Source organism: Eretmochelys imbricata, chromosome 6, assembly GCF_965152235.1.
Source record: "Eretmochelys imbricata isolate rEreImb1 chromosome 6, rEreImb1.hap1, whole genome shotgun sequence".
In the NCBI taxonomy this organism is placed as follows: domain Eukaryota; kingdom Metazoa; phylum Chordata; order Testudines; family Cheloniidae; genus Eretmochelys; species Eretmochelys imbricata.
The window spans coordinates 8493539-8508686 of NC_135577.1; the positions used below are offsets into that span (position 1 = coordinate 8493539).

The following is a 15148-nucleotide window of genomic DNA, read 5'->3' on the forward strand; positions in this document are numbered from 1 at the left end:
TGAGAAAAACTCCATTTTTCACTAAACTTCATTTTTTGCCAGGAATATGTTTTGCTTACAAAATATCAATTCACTCTGATTAATTTAATCCCATTGAATTTAGAAACCAAATTCTCTTCAACTTCTTTGAAAAATCCCAGCTGGGAAGGCTAACTCCTAACGTCCAAATCCAAGTGGTGGAGTCCTAACAACAGTAGCTCAGTCTTTAACAAAACACTTCCTGAAAGGCGGAGTTAAGGTTATTAATGGCTATCCATTAGGCATCTGGGGCAAAAATTGGGGGTTGGTCCTGCTTTGAACAGGGGGTTGAACTAGGTGACCTCCTGAGGTCCCTTCCAAGCCTGATATTCTATGACTCTGTGATCCCTTAATTTGTGATACTATTCTTAGAATCCTGCAGTTAACAAAGTTTTTTGCCTGTGGAAAACAAACCTTTCCTTGGTTTTTATTGTTCATTTTTTGTTTTGTGTTTTAACAAATAAAACAAAAAGTGTACGTTGTTATTTCTAATCTTCCCTAAGTACTATTTTTAAGTGTTAGTTTTCTAAAAAATTAAATACATAAAAGTTTTGGGAAAAGAATGGAGGAAAATGTTAATTTTCATATTACAAATATATATACATAATATATATAAAACCAGGGAGGTTTCAAGCAAACAGGAGTGACACTTCCAAAAAGTCTTGAAAAGCAAGGAGCCAATTCCATTGTGATGTGTTGTTTATTCTTGTATATCCAACTCATGGGGTCTCAGCCCCCAAAGGTGATTGTTACAGGATCTGAAGGAATTTGGGCACATGACTCTCTTCCAAAGCTGATCAAATGCTGGTCTGTCCCGTCCCCACCCCCCTTTTTTTTTTTTTTTTTTTTTGGACAAAACAGATATTTTCCCCCCTAGAAATTTCCATTCCATGGAAAAGTTGATGGGATTCATTGAAAAATACCTGGAAACTGTTTGGGTTTTGAGTGGGAGGGATAGCTCAGTGGTTTGAGCATTGGCCTGCTAAACCCAGGCTTGTGAGTTCAATCCTGGAGGGGGACCATTTAGGGATCAGGGGCAAAAATTGGGGATTGGTCCTGCTTTGACCAGGGGGTTGGACTAGATGACCTCCTGAGGTCCCTTCCCACCCTGATATTCTATGAACCCAAATTTTCTCACCTTTAGGTTTGTTGACAAAAACCCTGAACATTTTCCACAAACATTTAGACGAAAAATTTCAAGGAAACACATTTTTCCCAACCTTGTTTTCATTAAAAAATTTATGGGGACACACAAATCATTTCCTGACCAGCTCTCATCCATTAGACCCAATCCCAACCCAAATGCATGATCCCATGCTACCCTGAGCTAAAGGGGTAACTCCCCCAGCTGTGAGTGAGCAGTGGGATGTTGTAGTAGCCAGGGCTGTGCACTAGAGGGAGACATGGCCACAGGCATTAAGCCCACGAATTATACCTGAGCCTTAGAATCCTGGCTATAAATTCAGCCTCTGGTGGATTCCTAAACCCTTCACAACTGTGAGACACATGAACAAATTCCACCAACTCCATCGGGATTGGAGCAGGTTCACAAATGCCTCCAAAATTTAACCCCACCAGCCTGGCCACTCTAAGCATTCACAAATCATGAGTCAGCCCCCAGAATAATCATGGCTTAAAAACATCATGAGATGTTGAAAATCATAAATGTAAGGGTCTGTCCCAACCATGAGGATCAGAAAATTCAGAAATCAGAAATCAGATCTTTCTCCCCAACCATGAGGATCAGAAAATGACTTTTTTAAAAAGCTGAGATTTTCCTATAGTCACATGACTTTTGGGGGGAAAATATCACCAACAATTTTGATTAAAAGAAAAAAGGTGTCTTGTTCCAGAACCAAATTGACTTAGTGAAACTGTTTTTCTTTCTGTCCCTTGATCAGCTCTAGCACTACACCTGCTCCCTGTCCCTCTCTAGTGGCTGGATAAAGGATTACAAGTCTGTATCACCCTCTTGGTCTGGTAACTCAAGCAACAGAGGAGTCACGGGTTCAATCCCCACCCAGGGCAGCCAGGGAATGGAGGGGCTTAGTTGGCAGGTGGGGAGGGGAGTTCATTATCACCATCATCCACCACAATAATAGTGGCATGGAGCTTCTGATGCTGCGCCAGCTGCGAGGGAAAGCAGAACCCTTTGCCGCATTGGTGGCAGCGGTGGGGCCGCTCCCCGGTGTGGATGGCCTGGTGTTGCACCAGGTTGGAGCTCTGGGCAAAGGTGCGGCCACACTGCCCACAGGCAAAGGGCCGCTCACCGCTATGGGTCAGTTGGTGCTTGCGCAGCACCTTGCCATCAGCGAAGCCCTTGCCGCATTGGTGGCAGCAGTAGGGCCGCTCCCCACTGTGCAGCCGCTGGTGCCTCAAGAAGCTGGAGCTATCACTGAAGGCCCGGCCACATTTCGGGCACTTGTATGGGCGCTCCCCAGTATGGGTGCGCAGGTGCTGTGTCAGGTTGGAGCTCTGGGCAAACGCCTTGCCGCATTGGTGGCAGCGGTGGGGTTTCTCACCAGTGTGGACTCGCTGATGCTGTGTGAGGTGTGAACTCATGCTGAAAGTCTTCCCACACTCAGTGCACCGGAAGGGCCGCTCCCCGGTGTGGATCCTCAGGTGCTTAAGGAGCGGCGATCGGTCCACAAAGCCCTTGTGGCACTGGGGACAGCGGTGGGGGTTGTCAGGGCTATGGAGCCGCTGGTGTTTGGCCAACTGGGAGTGCAGACAGAACCCCTTCCCGCACTGTGGGCAGATGAAAGGCTTCTCCGCCAGGTGGGTCTTCTGGTGCTGCGTCAGGTTGGAGCTCTGGCTGAACCCTTTGCCACACTGGTGGCAGCGGTGGGGTTTCTCGCCAGTGTGGGTGTACCGGTGCTCAATCAGGTGTGCCCGACGGCCGAATGCCCTCCCACAGTCGGGGCAGCGGTAAGGTCGCTCCCCAGCATGGGTGCGTCGGTGCTGGGCCAGCCGGGAGCTGTCGGCGAAGCTGCGCCCACAGCTGGGGCAACAGTAGGGGCGCTCGCCCGTGTGGGTACGGGCATGCTTGGTGAGCGACGAGCTGTCCACAAAGCCTTTGCCACACTGGGGGCAGGTGTAGGGGCGCTCTCCCGTGTGGGTCCTGCCGTGCTTAACTAGGGACGAGCTGTCGGCGAAGCCTTTGCCGCAGTCGGCACAGCGGTAAGGGCGCTCACCCGTGTGCATGCGCCGATGCTGCACCAGGTGAGAGGGCCAGGTGAAGGCTTTGCCGCAGTCGGCACATTTGTAGGGTTTCCCTGAGTCGGCAGCGGGGAGCGTCATTGGTGGCCATTCCTGGTCGGGGCTGGGGGACAACTCCCACTCGGACCCGCTTGACAGCGCCCCGTCCTCCGGGCCAGGACTCCCCTCCTTGTCTCTGCTCTGCACCTCGTCGCCAGCTGGAACGACATGGAAACAGATCACCACTCACGGGGCTGAAAAACCGTCTCCCAACCCACCCTCTAGAGATGGAGCTGGCTGGGAGCCCGTGTCCCAGCATGACACGCAGGCTAGGAGAGGGGTTGTGGGCTGAAATCCAGGATGTGCTGGAGTCCAGAATGCAGCTCCCATAGAGCTTATGAGGCATGCTTTTTTTAACAATGAGTGTAATCAACCATAGGGACAACCTACCAAGGGTTGTGGCGGATTCTCCATGACAAGATTTAAAGCAAGTGTGGCGGTTTTTCTAAAAGATCAGGCCTAGTTCAAACAGGAATTAACTCAGGGAAATTCTCTGGCCTGTGTGATACAGCAGAACAGACTAGATAATCACAGTGGTCCCTTCTGGCCTTGGAATCCATGATTCCATGGGCTACAATGGGGTCAGGACTTCAGCTGTGGATGTCAAGGCCAGAAGAGCCCATTGTGCCCATCCAGTCCAGCCTGAGAACCCAGGCCAGAGAACTTCAACCAGTATCAAGATCCTTGGCTGTATAACTTCATAGATTCCAAGGCCACAAGAGACCATTGTGATCATCTAGTCTGACCTTCTGTGTAACACAGGCCAAAGACCTGCCCCCAAATCATTCCTTGGGCAGAGCTTTTAGAAAAGCATCTAAACTTGATTTTAAAATTGTCAGGGATAGAGAATCCACCGTGACCCTTAGTAAATTGTTCCAATGATTCATTACTCTCAATGGTAAAAATTTACACCTTCCTTCCAGCCTGAATTTGTCTAAGCTTCAACTCCCAACCACTGGATTGTGTTAGACCTTTCTCTATCCCAGTGTAGACTTATAGACTGTGGTCAAGTCACTCCTTAACCTTCTCTTTACTAAATTAAATAGATTGAGCTTCTGGAGTCTCTCACTATAAGGCAGGTTTCCTAATCATTTAATCATTCTTGTGGCTCTTCTCTGAAACCCTCTCCAATTTTTAAGCATCCTTCTTGGATTGTGGACACCAGAACTGAACACAGAATTCTAAGAGCAGATGGATCAATGACAAATACAGAGATACAATAACCTCTCTGCTTCTCTTAGAGATTCCCTTGTGTATGCATCCAAGGATTGCACTAGCCCCTTTGGCCACAGCCAATGTTTACTAGAGGGGAATTAACCCCTAGGATTCTCCAAAAGATGAGTACACCTGGGGTAGATGGGCAGAGAGATGAACGTGGATGGAGATAGCCTGACAGGGTTCTGTAACTCGCCAATGTAGCCCAGTTTGTGAGTTGTGTACACTTCTATAGCAATCACTGTTAGCAAGATCTGCCAACCAAGAATTAATTTAAGGCCAGCAGGGCCCATCATAACCATCCAGTCCACCCTCCAATGGCTATTAGCCAAGATAGTTAGAGATGCAACCCCATGCTCTGGGTGTCCCTAAACCTCTGGCTGACAGAAGCTGGGACTGGACAACAGGGGATGGATCACTCAATAAGTTGCCCTGTTCTGTTCATTCCCTCTGAAGCATCTGGCATCTGCCACTGTCAGAAGACAGGATACTGGGCAACACTGACCATTGGTCTGACCAGTCTGGCCACTGTTGTGTTCTCCTGCCTCACCTAACTCCCCAGCGATTCCTTCCTCCACCCAGTAACTCCTGGCTGAGCGACACGTGCCTATTTAACTGGAGAAATCTGAGAAACATTTTGTTTGACAAATCTGAGAATTCACAAGGCCCAAAAAGTTGGTTCCACTTTATCATAAGGCTCCATCTATAAATAATTCCTCGATGTCTTAAAGAACAGTGACTGAATAGATAGAGTGCCCAGCAGCTCAATACGCTCCTGAAAACCATGGGGTATAATTATTATTACTATTAGTCTGATTTATTTGTATTACTGTAGCACTTAGGAGCCCAAGTGGTGGACCAAGACCTCCTTGTCCTAGGCACTATACAAACACCGAACAAAACCATCTACACACCTTCCAGCGCTTATAATCATCCACCACACGTGCCTGTTCCATGCTTTCAACAGCTGGGCCTCGGTGATTAACACTTTACCTGTCATTTATAAACAGAATCGCTATATAAAGTGTGTCTGAAAAAACAAATCCATCCAGTATGTCTCAGATTACTTATCCAGCTGTAGTCACAACTGACCCCGTCACATTGATGTGGCAGCTCTTGGTTCCCATGCTGAACTGGACGAGATGAGGCAGGAGTGGATGGGCTCACTGTGTCCTGGGGAGCCAGGGTTAGTTAGGAAGTGTCTCTCACCTGTGCCTGCAGGGACGTGGCTGTCACTGGAGCACCGGGGATCCAGCGTGCACGGCTCTACCTCTGGCTCCATCTGGGACTCACGGCTCGTCTGGGGGTTGGGAATCCGGCCCTGAGGACAGAAAAGAGGGGAGACCAGGGCTGGGTTAAACAGCTGTTACAAAGGACGCTCTGTGAGTTTGAGGGACTGGAGGGACGTATGATGGCGGGACATGGCAAAAAGGACCAGGGGACCCGTGGGCACAGCAGCGGGGGTCCTGAAGACAAAACGTCTGGGTGGAAGAAGTGCTAATGTGACAGGCAATGGGGATCAAAGGAGGGATCTTGGCTGCCTGCTGTAGTTAGGCCCAAAACAGATGTGGCCAGCTCAAGGAGAGAAGTCCTCCCTGGGCCCAGCTACTGCCTCTGGGAGAGGTGCATAAGCGACATCCCTTCCAGCGCTGCAGAAAGCGCCTCTGCTCCGGAGTTCCCAGGCCAGCGCGGTCCCTGTGCCCCTGCAGTGTGGACGTGCCCCGAGCGCAGCCAGACTCCGCCGCAGGGGCTGGAACAGAGACGCCTCTAGCGGGGACCCTGCGCGCGGCCCCGGGGGCTCAGCAGAGGGCCCCGGGGGCTCAGCAGAGGGCCCCGGGGGCTCAGCAGAGGGCCCCGGGGGCTCAGCAGAGGGCCCCGGGGGCGGGGGAGCTTCCTTGGGACCAGCTGGCTGGGAGCGGGGAATCTGCCTGGTCCCAGCCACAGGGCAGCTCCGCTCCCCCGGCCCTGCGGCCGCTTCCTCCGGGCAGCGATTTCCTCCCTCCAGCCCCGGAGCCGCGTCTCCGCCGCGCCCCGCTCACCGCCCTGCCGGGGCCCGGGGCTGCAGCCGGGGACTCGCCCTGCGCGCACACACAGGCCGGGAGCCGGGCTGGGGACCCAAGTGTCGGCCGGGGCTGGCACAGGAAGGTCCCTCTAGTTATTACGTCCCCATGCCGGGCCGGCTTCTCCGGCTCTGATCTGGGATGAGGAACTCGGTGGGTTTAACCCATCCCTCCCCAGGCGGCAAGGGAGCGGGTGTCTCTCCCTCTCGGGCCTCAGGCTCCGCACAGGGTGTCACGTGGCTCATCAACCTGGGTGCCAACCCCAGGGCAGAGTGACGCAGGCCCGGGCACAGACCCCAGACCGGTTGTGAGTTCTGTACCTCAGATGTCACCAAGCAAGTATCAGAGGTGAACTCCTCAAGCCCTAGAATAACTGGCCTCACTGGCAGTTGCCCTGGGCACTCTGGCTAGCCTGCCACCCCGGGCAAACCTGCTTTTGTGCGAGAGGGTCCCTTACCCCAAAAATCACAACAATATTCAGGTTTCAGAGTAGCAGCCGTGTCAGTCTGTGTTCGCAAAAAGAAAAGGAGTATTTGTGGCACCTTAGAGACTAACCAATTTATTTGAGCATAAGCTTTTGTGAGCTACAGCCGTGAGCTGCAGCTCAGGAAAGCTTATGCTCAAATAAATTGGTTAGTCTCTAAGGTGCCAGAAGTCCTCCTTTTCTTTTAACAATATTCAGGCTACTCGCAGTCCCAAAGGACCAGTCACTTACCCCAGGTCAGTTGCACCTTAGATCTTCCCCCAAAGATAACACTTGTGGCCAATCCTTTAATTAACTAAAGATTTATTAACTAAAAAAAGGAAACAAGAGAGTTGTTCACTGTGAAAGTAGAATGAATTATACTGAAATTATAATTCATTAAAGAAATGCTACTTGAAGGGTTTGTTGAAATATAGTTGTCAGGAAGAGAAACATTAAGGAGTGTGAGACAATGGGTCCTCAAGCTAATTAACTTAGAGCTTCTACTGAGCTAGGAGATTGGTAAACGTTAGTATGCAAATAAGATATGCATGTATATTTGTCAGTTTTTGCTTCCTTTTGTCTCTTATGTTAAATTGGCTTTGGCTTACCTGTATAAATAAGTTAGCTTGAACCTCAGAGCGGGGCTCACATATCTGGGTGCATTGGCAAAGCGCTTTGCTAATAAACAGAGTGGGCTGACAAATTATGTGAGTCCTGAATCTGACTTTGACATCACAAACTTGAAGCCGGTAACTTACACACACAAATGAGTTACAGTCTTAGGTTCCAAAAGGTGATCAAATCTGTTGTAATGTGCAAGCACTATAAATCCTCTGGAGCTAAGCAGCTTGCTTCAACTCAGTAATATCGCCCTCTCTGCATTCCAAGCAGCAGAGTGATGACAATTTCTTCTTGAGGGGGATTTGATTCCCTTCCCCCAGAGTTCAAACCCTGCTGGGACAAGCGCATGTCCCCTTTTTGTGGGGAAAACAATCAACAAAGTATTTTGGTTCCACTCCACAATGGTTTGTCTGGTGTCTATGGGCCTTCTTTTGTTGGGCAGGAGGTGACACCTCTCGTGGTAAACGAGTATTGCACACGTGGTAATGCTCGTCTCCTGACTGTAAGGGTTTCCAGTTTCATAGCAAACACTTTAATAGTTACAGAGCAAACACTTAAATATTACCTTATAACAGAAGATTCAGATATTATAATGGAGATCAATGCCTGCCAAGCATTTTATAAAGTCCAAACACAGAACACATTTCTATGAAGCTAATATATATTTTAACAATGCTAACACACAGGCAAACCGGTCTGGTTTCCAGCTATGCATCTGTCAGTATTCAGTGAGGCCTAGGGGCCTTGGCATGAGCTGGCACCTTGTCTATTGGTGTCACAGCACTGTTCTCACAAAGGTCTATCGGGGGAAATCCCAGGGAAGTGAGAGCAGCGTTTGGGCCTTTGATGGCAAAGCACAGCTCTCCCACCATTGGAGAAGGGTTTCAGAGACGAGCTACAGGAGCTATTTGAGGTCTGGAAAACCTGCTCTATAGTTAAGATTATATTTTTATTGGTAACTGCCGATAAATGTCAATTTCACCATCCACACACACCCATAGATGAAAAACAATTTCCGCTGTAATAATAAAAATTTACAGATAGGTAAAGCAAGAAACATGCTGCTTGAGAACTAGAGTTTGATTTAAGGCTACATACCTTGTTTTATTTTGACATGTGACATTGACCATTAGTGTTTTAGTAAATATAAAGCTTTAACTTTTTTAATCTCGAGGTCTACCATCATTAAATAATTATTGTCTGACATCTCCCCCCCACACACCTTGTTGGACCTCCTATAATTTCCCACAACTGTGAAAATTTATATAAATTTTGAAAAAATTGCTTCAAACCAAACTGATGTGACACATCGACGTTATTTTAAAAAATAAAATCCTGCCACACCTCCCAATAGTGAGGTACCAAAGGACTTCAATGGGTTTCGTTTATTCGAGAAAAGGTTAAGAGGTGACGTGATCCCGGTGTAAGCACTGACATGGAGGGGATGGCTGAGAGCAGAGGGCTCTTTATCCTCCAGTCTAGGCAGAGCATGATCCACTGGCTGGGAGCAGAAGGGAGAAAAATTGAGGCTGGGAATTAGGGGGCAGTGTTTATCTGGGAGGGGAATGAACCATTGGGAGAGCTCCCCTTAGGATGGGGTGAATTCTCCATCCCTGGGAGTCTGTCAGTGGAGATGGGGCGTCTCTCTCTCAAAGCTCTGCTCTAGCTCAGCCAGGAGTTACTGGGCCAGAGGCAGGAATCCTGGGGGAGATTCTCTGGCCTGGGTGAGGCAGGAGCCTGACCCAGATGGGCACAATGGGCCCTTCTGGCCACGAGCTCCATGACTCTAAATCCAAGCTGTTATAAACAACTGTAGGGCAGGAGGCAGAGGTTGCCCACAGAATACACCAGCAGTATAAGAGGGAGTCTAGTCTCTCAGGTGTTGAGGGAGAAACTTCCAGGCCACGTGTGGAGGCTGCAATGAGATTTGGCCAGAGGAATAGCGGAAAGACAGACAATAGGCCGAAAGGCTAGGACAGAGAGAAGGCCTGAAGGGTGGCAAGATAATTCTGGGGAATTTTTGCCTAACACAGAGATGTCAAAGATGCCCCAGGGTCAGATCCTTCGCTGGTGTAAATCAGTGTCACCTCAATGGAGTGTTGCCGATTTACATCAGTTGGGGATCTGCCCCCATTAGGGTGACCAGATGTCCCGATTTTATAGGGACAGTCCCAAACTTCAGAGCCTTTTTCTTATATAGGTACCTATTACCCTGCACCCTTTATCCCAATTTTTCACACTTGCTCTCTGGTCACCCTAGCCCCCATTGAGCCCAGTTTACACCCGTGGGGGATCTGCCACATTTCTCACAATGCATTGAGCGGCTCATGCAGCGTCATGGCTGGGGTGGGAAGGGTTAAGCCCAGTGACTCCTGGGTCTGCCACTTCACAGAGCAGACGGCTGGGACGGGGACAGGATAGCGGAGGGACCTTCCTGACAGCGCGGTCCCCAGGTCCCCAGGTCTGGCCCGCGCGTGAGCAGCGGGTCTGGGGGGATCGCCCCAGCCGGGCGGTGAGTGCGGGGCGCCGGGCTGCCGCGAGAGGCGGCACCCGGGGAGGGAGGCAGGAAATCGCTGCCCGGGAGAAGCCGCTGCCGGGAGGAGGGGACCGGCCTGGAGAGACCCCCGCTCCCCCAGCCAGCTCCGGGGCAGTATGGGCTGGGAACGGGGCTGGGGGCCGGGGAGCATCGGCTGAGCTGTGCCTGGGGGAGGCTCCGACAGACCCAGCCTGGCTCCAGCCAAGGCTACCGGCCTCTCCCCCCTCCAGCCCCCACAGCGCCCCCTGCTGGCTCTGGGGATTGAGCGAGGGTCTGTGCTCCCCTCCCCCGGCTCTGGGGCACATTCCCTGCAGTCTCCCCTCTCCCCCTTGGGTCCTCCCAGGCCCTGGCTCCATGGTGACCTGTTCGGCTCCTCCCCAGGTCAGGGTGCATGCCGGTGAAGGTTGAACAAGTGGCCTGGGAGAAGATGGCATCCCCTGGGGCATTATGGGAATCTCCCGGTTCCCAGCTGGACCAGCCGCAGCTCCATCCAGAATGTCTATCCCAGGAGGAGGAGGGAAAGGGTAAACCTGCAAGACCCCACTGTGAGCTGCTTTCTATCCCCAAAGAGAAGCCCCAAGCTCTCCCAGAAACAGGACACCAACGTGAGCTTCTTTGTGACATAAAGGAGGAACCCCTTGAAACGGGTAACAAATCACTTCTCCATCTCCCGCCCTCACTGCATATCTGTGTATCGCCCAGCATGATGGGTCCCTGATCTCAGTCACTGGGTGTCTGTTCAGCTCCCGGCATGATGGGGCCCTGATCTCAGTCACTGGGTGTCTGTGCATCGCCCGGCATGACGGGGCCCTGATCTCAGTCACTGGGTGTCTGTGCATCGCCCGGCATGACGGGGCCCTGATCTCAGTCACTGGGTGTCTGTACATCGCCCAGCATGATGGGTCCCTGATCTCAGTCACTGGGTGTCTGTGCATCGCCCGGCATGATGGGTACCTGATCTCAGTCACTGGGTGTCTGGGCATCGCCCAGCATGATGGGTCCCTGATCTCAGTCACTGGGTGTCTGTGCATCGCCCGGCATGACGGGGCCCTGATCTCAGTCACTGTGTCTGTACATCGCCCAGCATGACGGGGCCCTGATCTCAGTCACTGGGTGTCTGTGCAGCGCCCAGCATGACGGGGCCCTGATCTCAGTCACTGGGTGTCTGTGCATCGCCCGGCATGATGGGTACCTGATCTCGGTCACTGGGTGTCTGTACATCGCCCAGCATGATGGGTACCTGATCTCAGTCACTGGGTGTCTGTGCAGCACCCTGCATGATGGGTCCCTGATCTCAGTCACTGTGTCTATGCAGCGCCTGGCATGACGGGGCCCTGATCTCAGTCACTGGGTGTCTGTGCATCGCCCAGCATGATGGGTACCTGATCTCGGTTGCTGTGTGTCTGTGCAGCACCCTGCATGATGCGTCCCTGATCTCAGTCACTGGGTGTCTGTGCAGCACCTGGCGTGACAGGCCCCTGATCTCGGTTACCGTGTGTCTGGGCATCGCCCAGCATGATGGGTCCCTGATCTCAGTCACTGGGTGTCTGGGCATCGCCCAGCATGATGGGGCCCTGATCTCAGTCAGTGAGTGTCTGTGCAGCGCCCGGCGCGCTGATCTTGGTCCCTCTGCCTCACCCACCCCACCGATCTCAGTCACTCTGTGTCCGTGCAGTGTCCAGCCTCCCAATCTCACTTCCTGGGTGCCTGTGCACCACCCAGCATGACAGGGCCCCACTCTCCGTCACTCTGTCTGTGCAGTGCCCGGCCCAACGGGGCCCTGCTCTTATTTGGCACATGTGTCTATCCGTGTTATTTATCTGGCCTCACCGGTGCCAGGTCTGAGCATCTCACAGTCATTTGTGAGTTTAGCCACACGCAGCCCCTGTGAGGCTAGGAAGGATCAGGCTAAAGGTGAGGCCCAGAGAGGTTCACCCAGCATCACTCAGGAAGTTCGTTTCAGAGCAGGAAATTGAACCCAGATCTCCTGACTCCCGGTCCAGTGCCCTAAGCCCTGCACCATCCCCATTCATAGGTGCCCCTGCTGTAGATGTTATAACAACAGACTGACTCTCATCTGGATTGTCTCTTCGTTCCAGCTGTTGACAGGAAGCTGAGCAAGGAAGGTACCAACACTGCCCCCTCTGCCCTCAGCTCCCTGTGCCCATTCTCCCTCTGGGAGAACCTGGCAGACTCCACTGGCTGTGGGGACGAAGTACCCAGGGATCCCACTGCTAACCCCCAGCAGGACAAGCCCTTCCGGTGCAACAAAGAAGAGGTGTTTGAGGATCCCACCCTTGCCCCTCAGCTGGATGGGGCACTTGGAGATCTCACCTCTGCCCCCCAGCCAGCCGAGAAGCCATTCAGGTGCAGCGAGTGTGACAAGACCTTTGGGCAGAGCTCCCACCTGCTGCAGCACCAGATCACGCATACCGGGGAGCGCCCCTACCAGTGCCCTGACTGCGGCAAGCGCTTCAGCTGGAGCTCAGCCCTGTGTCAACACCAGCGCATTCACCGCGGGGAGCGCCCCTACCAGTGCCCTGACTGCGGCAAGCGCTTCGCCCAGAGCTCCAACCTGACCACCCACCGGCGCACCCACACGGGCGAGAAGCCCTACCGCTGCCCACAGTGCGGCCGCGGATTCAGCCAGAATGCCAACCTGCTGACCCACCAGCGGGTGCACGCGGGGGTCAAGCGCCACGAGTGCCCCCAGTGCGGACGGGTCTTCGTGGAGCGCTCGTCCCTGCTCAAGCACCAAGGCGTGCACCTGGCGGAGAAGCCGTACCAGTGCCCCGAGTGCGGGCGCAGCTTCACACAGGGCTCCACACTGGCCCAGCACCTTCGCATCCACACCGGTGAGAAACCATACCAATGCGGTGAGTGCGGGAAGTGCTTTGGGCAGAGCTCGGCCCTGGCCCAGCACCGCCGGGCCCACACAGGTGAGAGATCCTACCACTGCCACCAATGCGGCAAAGCCTTCAGCCAGAGCTCCAACCTCATCACTCACCAGGCCTCACACACCGGTGAGCGGCCCTACAAGTGCCCGGACTGCGGGCGCGCCTTTGGGCGCAGCGCCCATCTGGTTACCCACCAGCGCACCCACACTGGGGAGCGACCCTACCGCTGTCACCAATGCGGCAAGGGCTTCAGCCAGAGCTCCACCTACATCCAGCACCAGACCACCCACACCGGTGAACGCCCATACAAGTGCCCGCAGTGTGGCAAGGCCTTCAGCCAGAACTCCAACCTGCTCACCCACCAGCGCATCCACACCGGTGAAAAACCTTACCGCTGCCACCAATGCGGCAAGAGCTTCCGGCAGAGCTCAGGCTATCTGCAGCACCAAAGGACCCACACAGCCTTGCAGCCCTCCACCACACCCACATAATGGTGCTCGCCATGGGGACTATGGGTCTAACATCACAAGCCTCCAATGTTTGTGCTAACTCAGAGACATGGTGGGAATTACAAACCACAATATGCTGCCTGGGCAGCAGAGGGTTACACACAGTTGGACATGCAACTGCCTCTCCTGATAGGGCTAAAGCAGCGACACAGTGGACTCATAGATGGATCTGGACTGAACATGGGTTTTCCATTTCATGGGAAGTTCTGTGATTTTTTGGGGGGGAAATATCCATTCCAAAACAGAATGAAAAGAAACAAATTCAAAACTTCCCCTAAAACAAAATCTGTGGGGGAGGGGGAGGGAACATCTAGTGTTAGCAAAAACAATTTGTTCTGGGTTAGACTCTCTCATTCTTTATTATATACCATAATATACAATTTTTAAAATATATGTAATACGCAATTTAAAAAATTGAAAAGAAACATCATCTGGAAATGGGAAATCAAAATGTTCCGCTAAAGGTCAAAGCATTTTGTTCCAGTTTTTTTCCTAAATGAAATTTCATTGAAATCGATGTATTTCCACTCAATGAAATGGCATTTTCTGACAGAGACCTATGGCATCACAAAAGTTCCAACCGGCTCTTTTCAATAAAGGCTATACATTGCCCTGCCAACACAACCTGTGGTTGCACCCAGGCAGATGTGCACTGGGAACATCAAACAGATCTTCTTGTGCTGACTTGTCCCACAATCCACTTAGAACTCACTCCCCAACTAGATTCATTTCTCTCGATTTCTGAGGGGTCTTTGATCTCACAGACAAAGGCAGAAAGAGATCTGCTGGCTGGGAGCTTCCCCAGGCAGAACTGCATTGGGAGAGCAAAAACTTTTCATCCAGGGGAAGATTGAAAGGCTGGAATCAAAACATTTAAACTATTCAGTCACTGAGTTTGGGTCACTAGTAACAGCCTGTCTCTGAGATCTCAGCTTGCAGATCTAACTAGACAAGGAGTATAGTCTGCTAAACTAGATTCCCAGCTGGCATAAATCAGGTATAGCCCCAACAGAGTCAATGGGGCCAGATCCCCAGCTGGTGTCAATTGTCTGTAGCTTCATTAGAGTCAATGGCCCAGATCCCCAGCTGGAGTAAGTTGGCCATAGCTCCACTGGGGAGATCTTGTCAGGCTGCTTGGAGATTTGAACACTCACTGGGATGTGAAGGAGGCTGTGAGTTAGAGTCACACGTCCCGTATTTGTGTTGTGGATAACAAATCGGTTAACCTCTACCATGCTCTCAGCTGTGGAGGCTGTATTGAGATGACTGGCTGTGATGGAAATGTTGCATTCCCAATATTTGTACTTTTAACATTTGTTTTGTGAGGTTGTTGTTTTTTCTGGAACTTTCAAATAAATTGAAGGAAAAACTCAGAACAAAATACCAGTTTTTCTATAGCATTGTCATGGTTTGTCATTGTAATCAACTTCTCAACTTTGTAAAGTGTCCAGGGTCAAGGAATATTGACATGAAATGAAATCCCAAATCACATACGTTTTATTAAGTAAAACGCCGTGGTACAAACACGCAAAGTTAGGTTAAAGTCCAGTGAATTCCCGTCTATGAAC

General features: G+C 51.7%; 2 protein-coding genes across 6 annotated transcripts in view; one reads left to right on the forward strand and one right to left on the reverse strand.

Annotated features, from left to right (window-relative positions):
- The window catches only part of LOC144266062 (uncharacterized), an 88258-nt gene that overhangs the window by 11435 nt on the left and 61675 nt on the right, over window positions 1-15148 (forward strand). Inside the window, 1 exon segment of the mRNA XM_077819209.1 lies at window positions 12542-13492. Within this exon segment, the coding sequence (XP_077675335.1) occupies window positions 12542-13492 (951 nt within the window).
- LOC144267040 (uncharacterized) lies at window positions 700-6737 on the reverse strand. 5 transcript variants are annotated; one of them, XM_077820686.1, is made up of 4 exons: window positions 6531-6583; window positions 5584-5812; window positions 5406-5484; window positions 700-3434 (listed from the first exon to the last, which is right to left on the reverse strand). In XM_077820686.1, the coding sequence occupies exon 4, from the start codon at window positions 3316-3318 to the stop codon at window positions 2065-2067; it is 1254 nt and encodes a 417-aa protein (XP_077676812.1). In that variant the 5' UTR covers window positions 3319-3434; window positions 5406-5484; window positions 5584-5812; window positions 6531-6583; the 3' UTR covers window positions 700-2064. The 5 variants fall into 5 exon arrangements, with proteins under 5 accessions (XP_077676812.1, XP_077676810.1, XP_077676814.1 ...); XM_077820684.1 differs by lacking the exon at window positions 5406-5484 and having other exon boundaries at window positions 5701-5812; window positions 6531-6737; XM_077820688.1 differs by lacking the exon at window positions 5406-5484.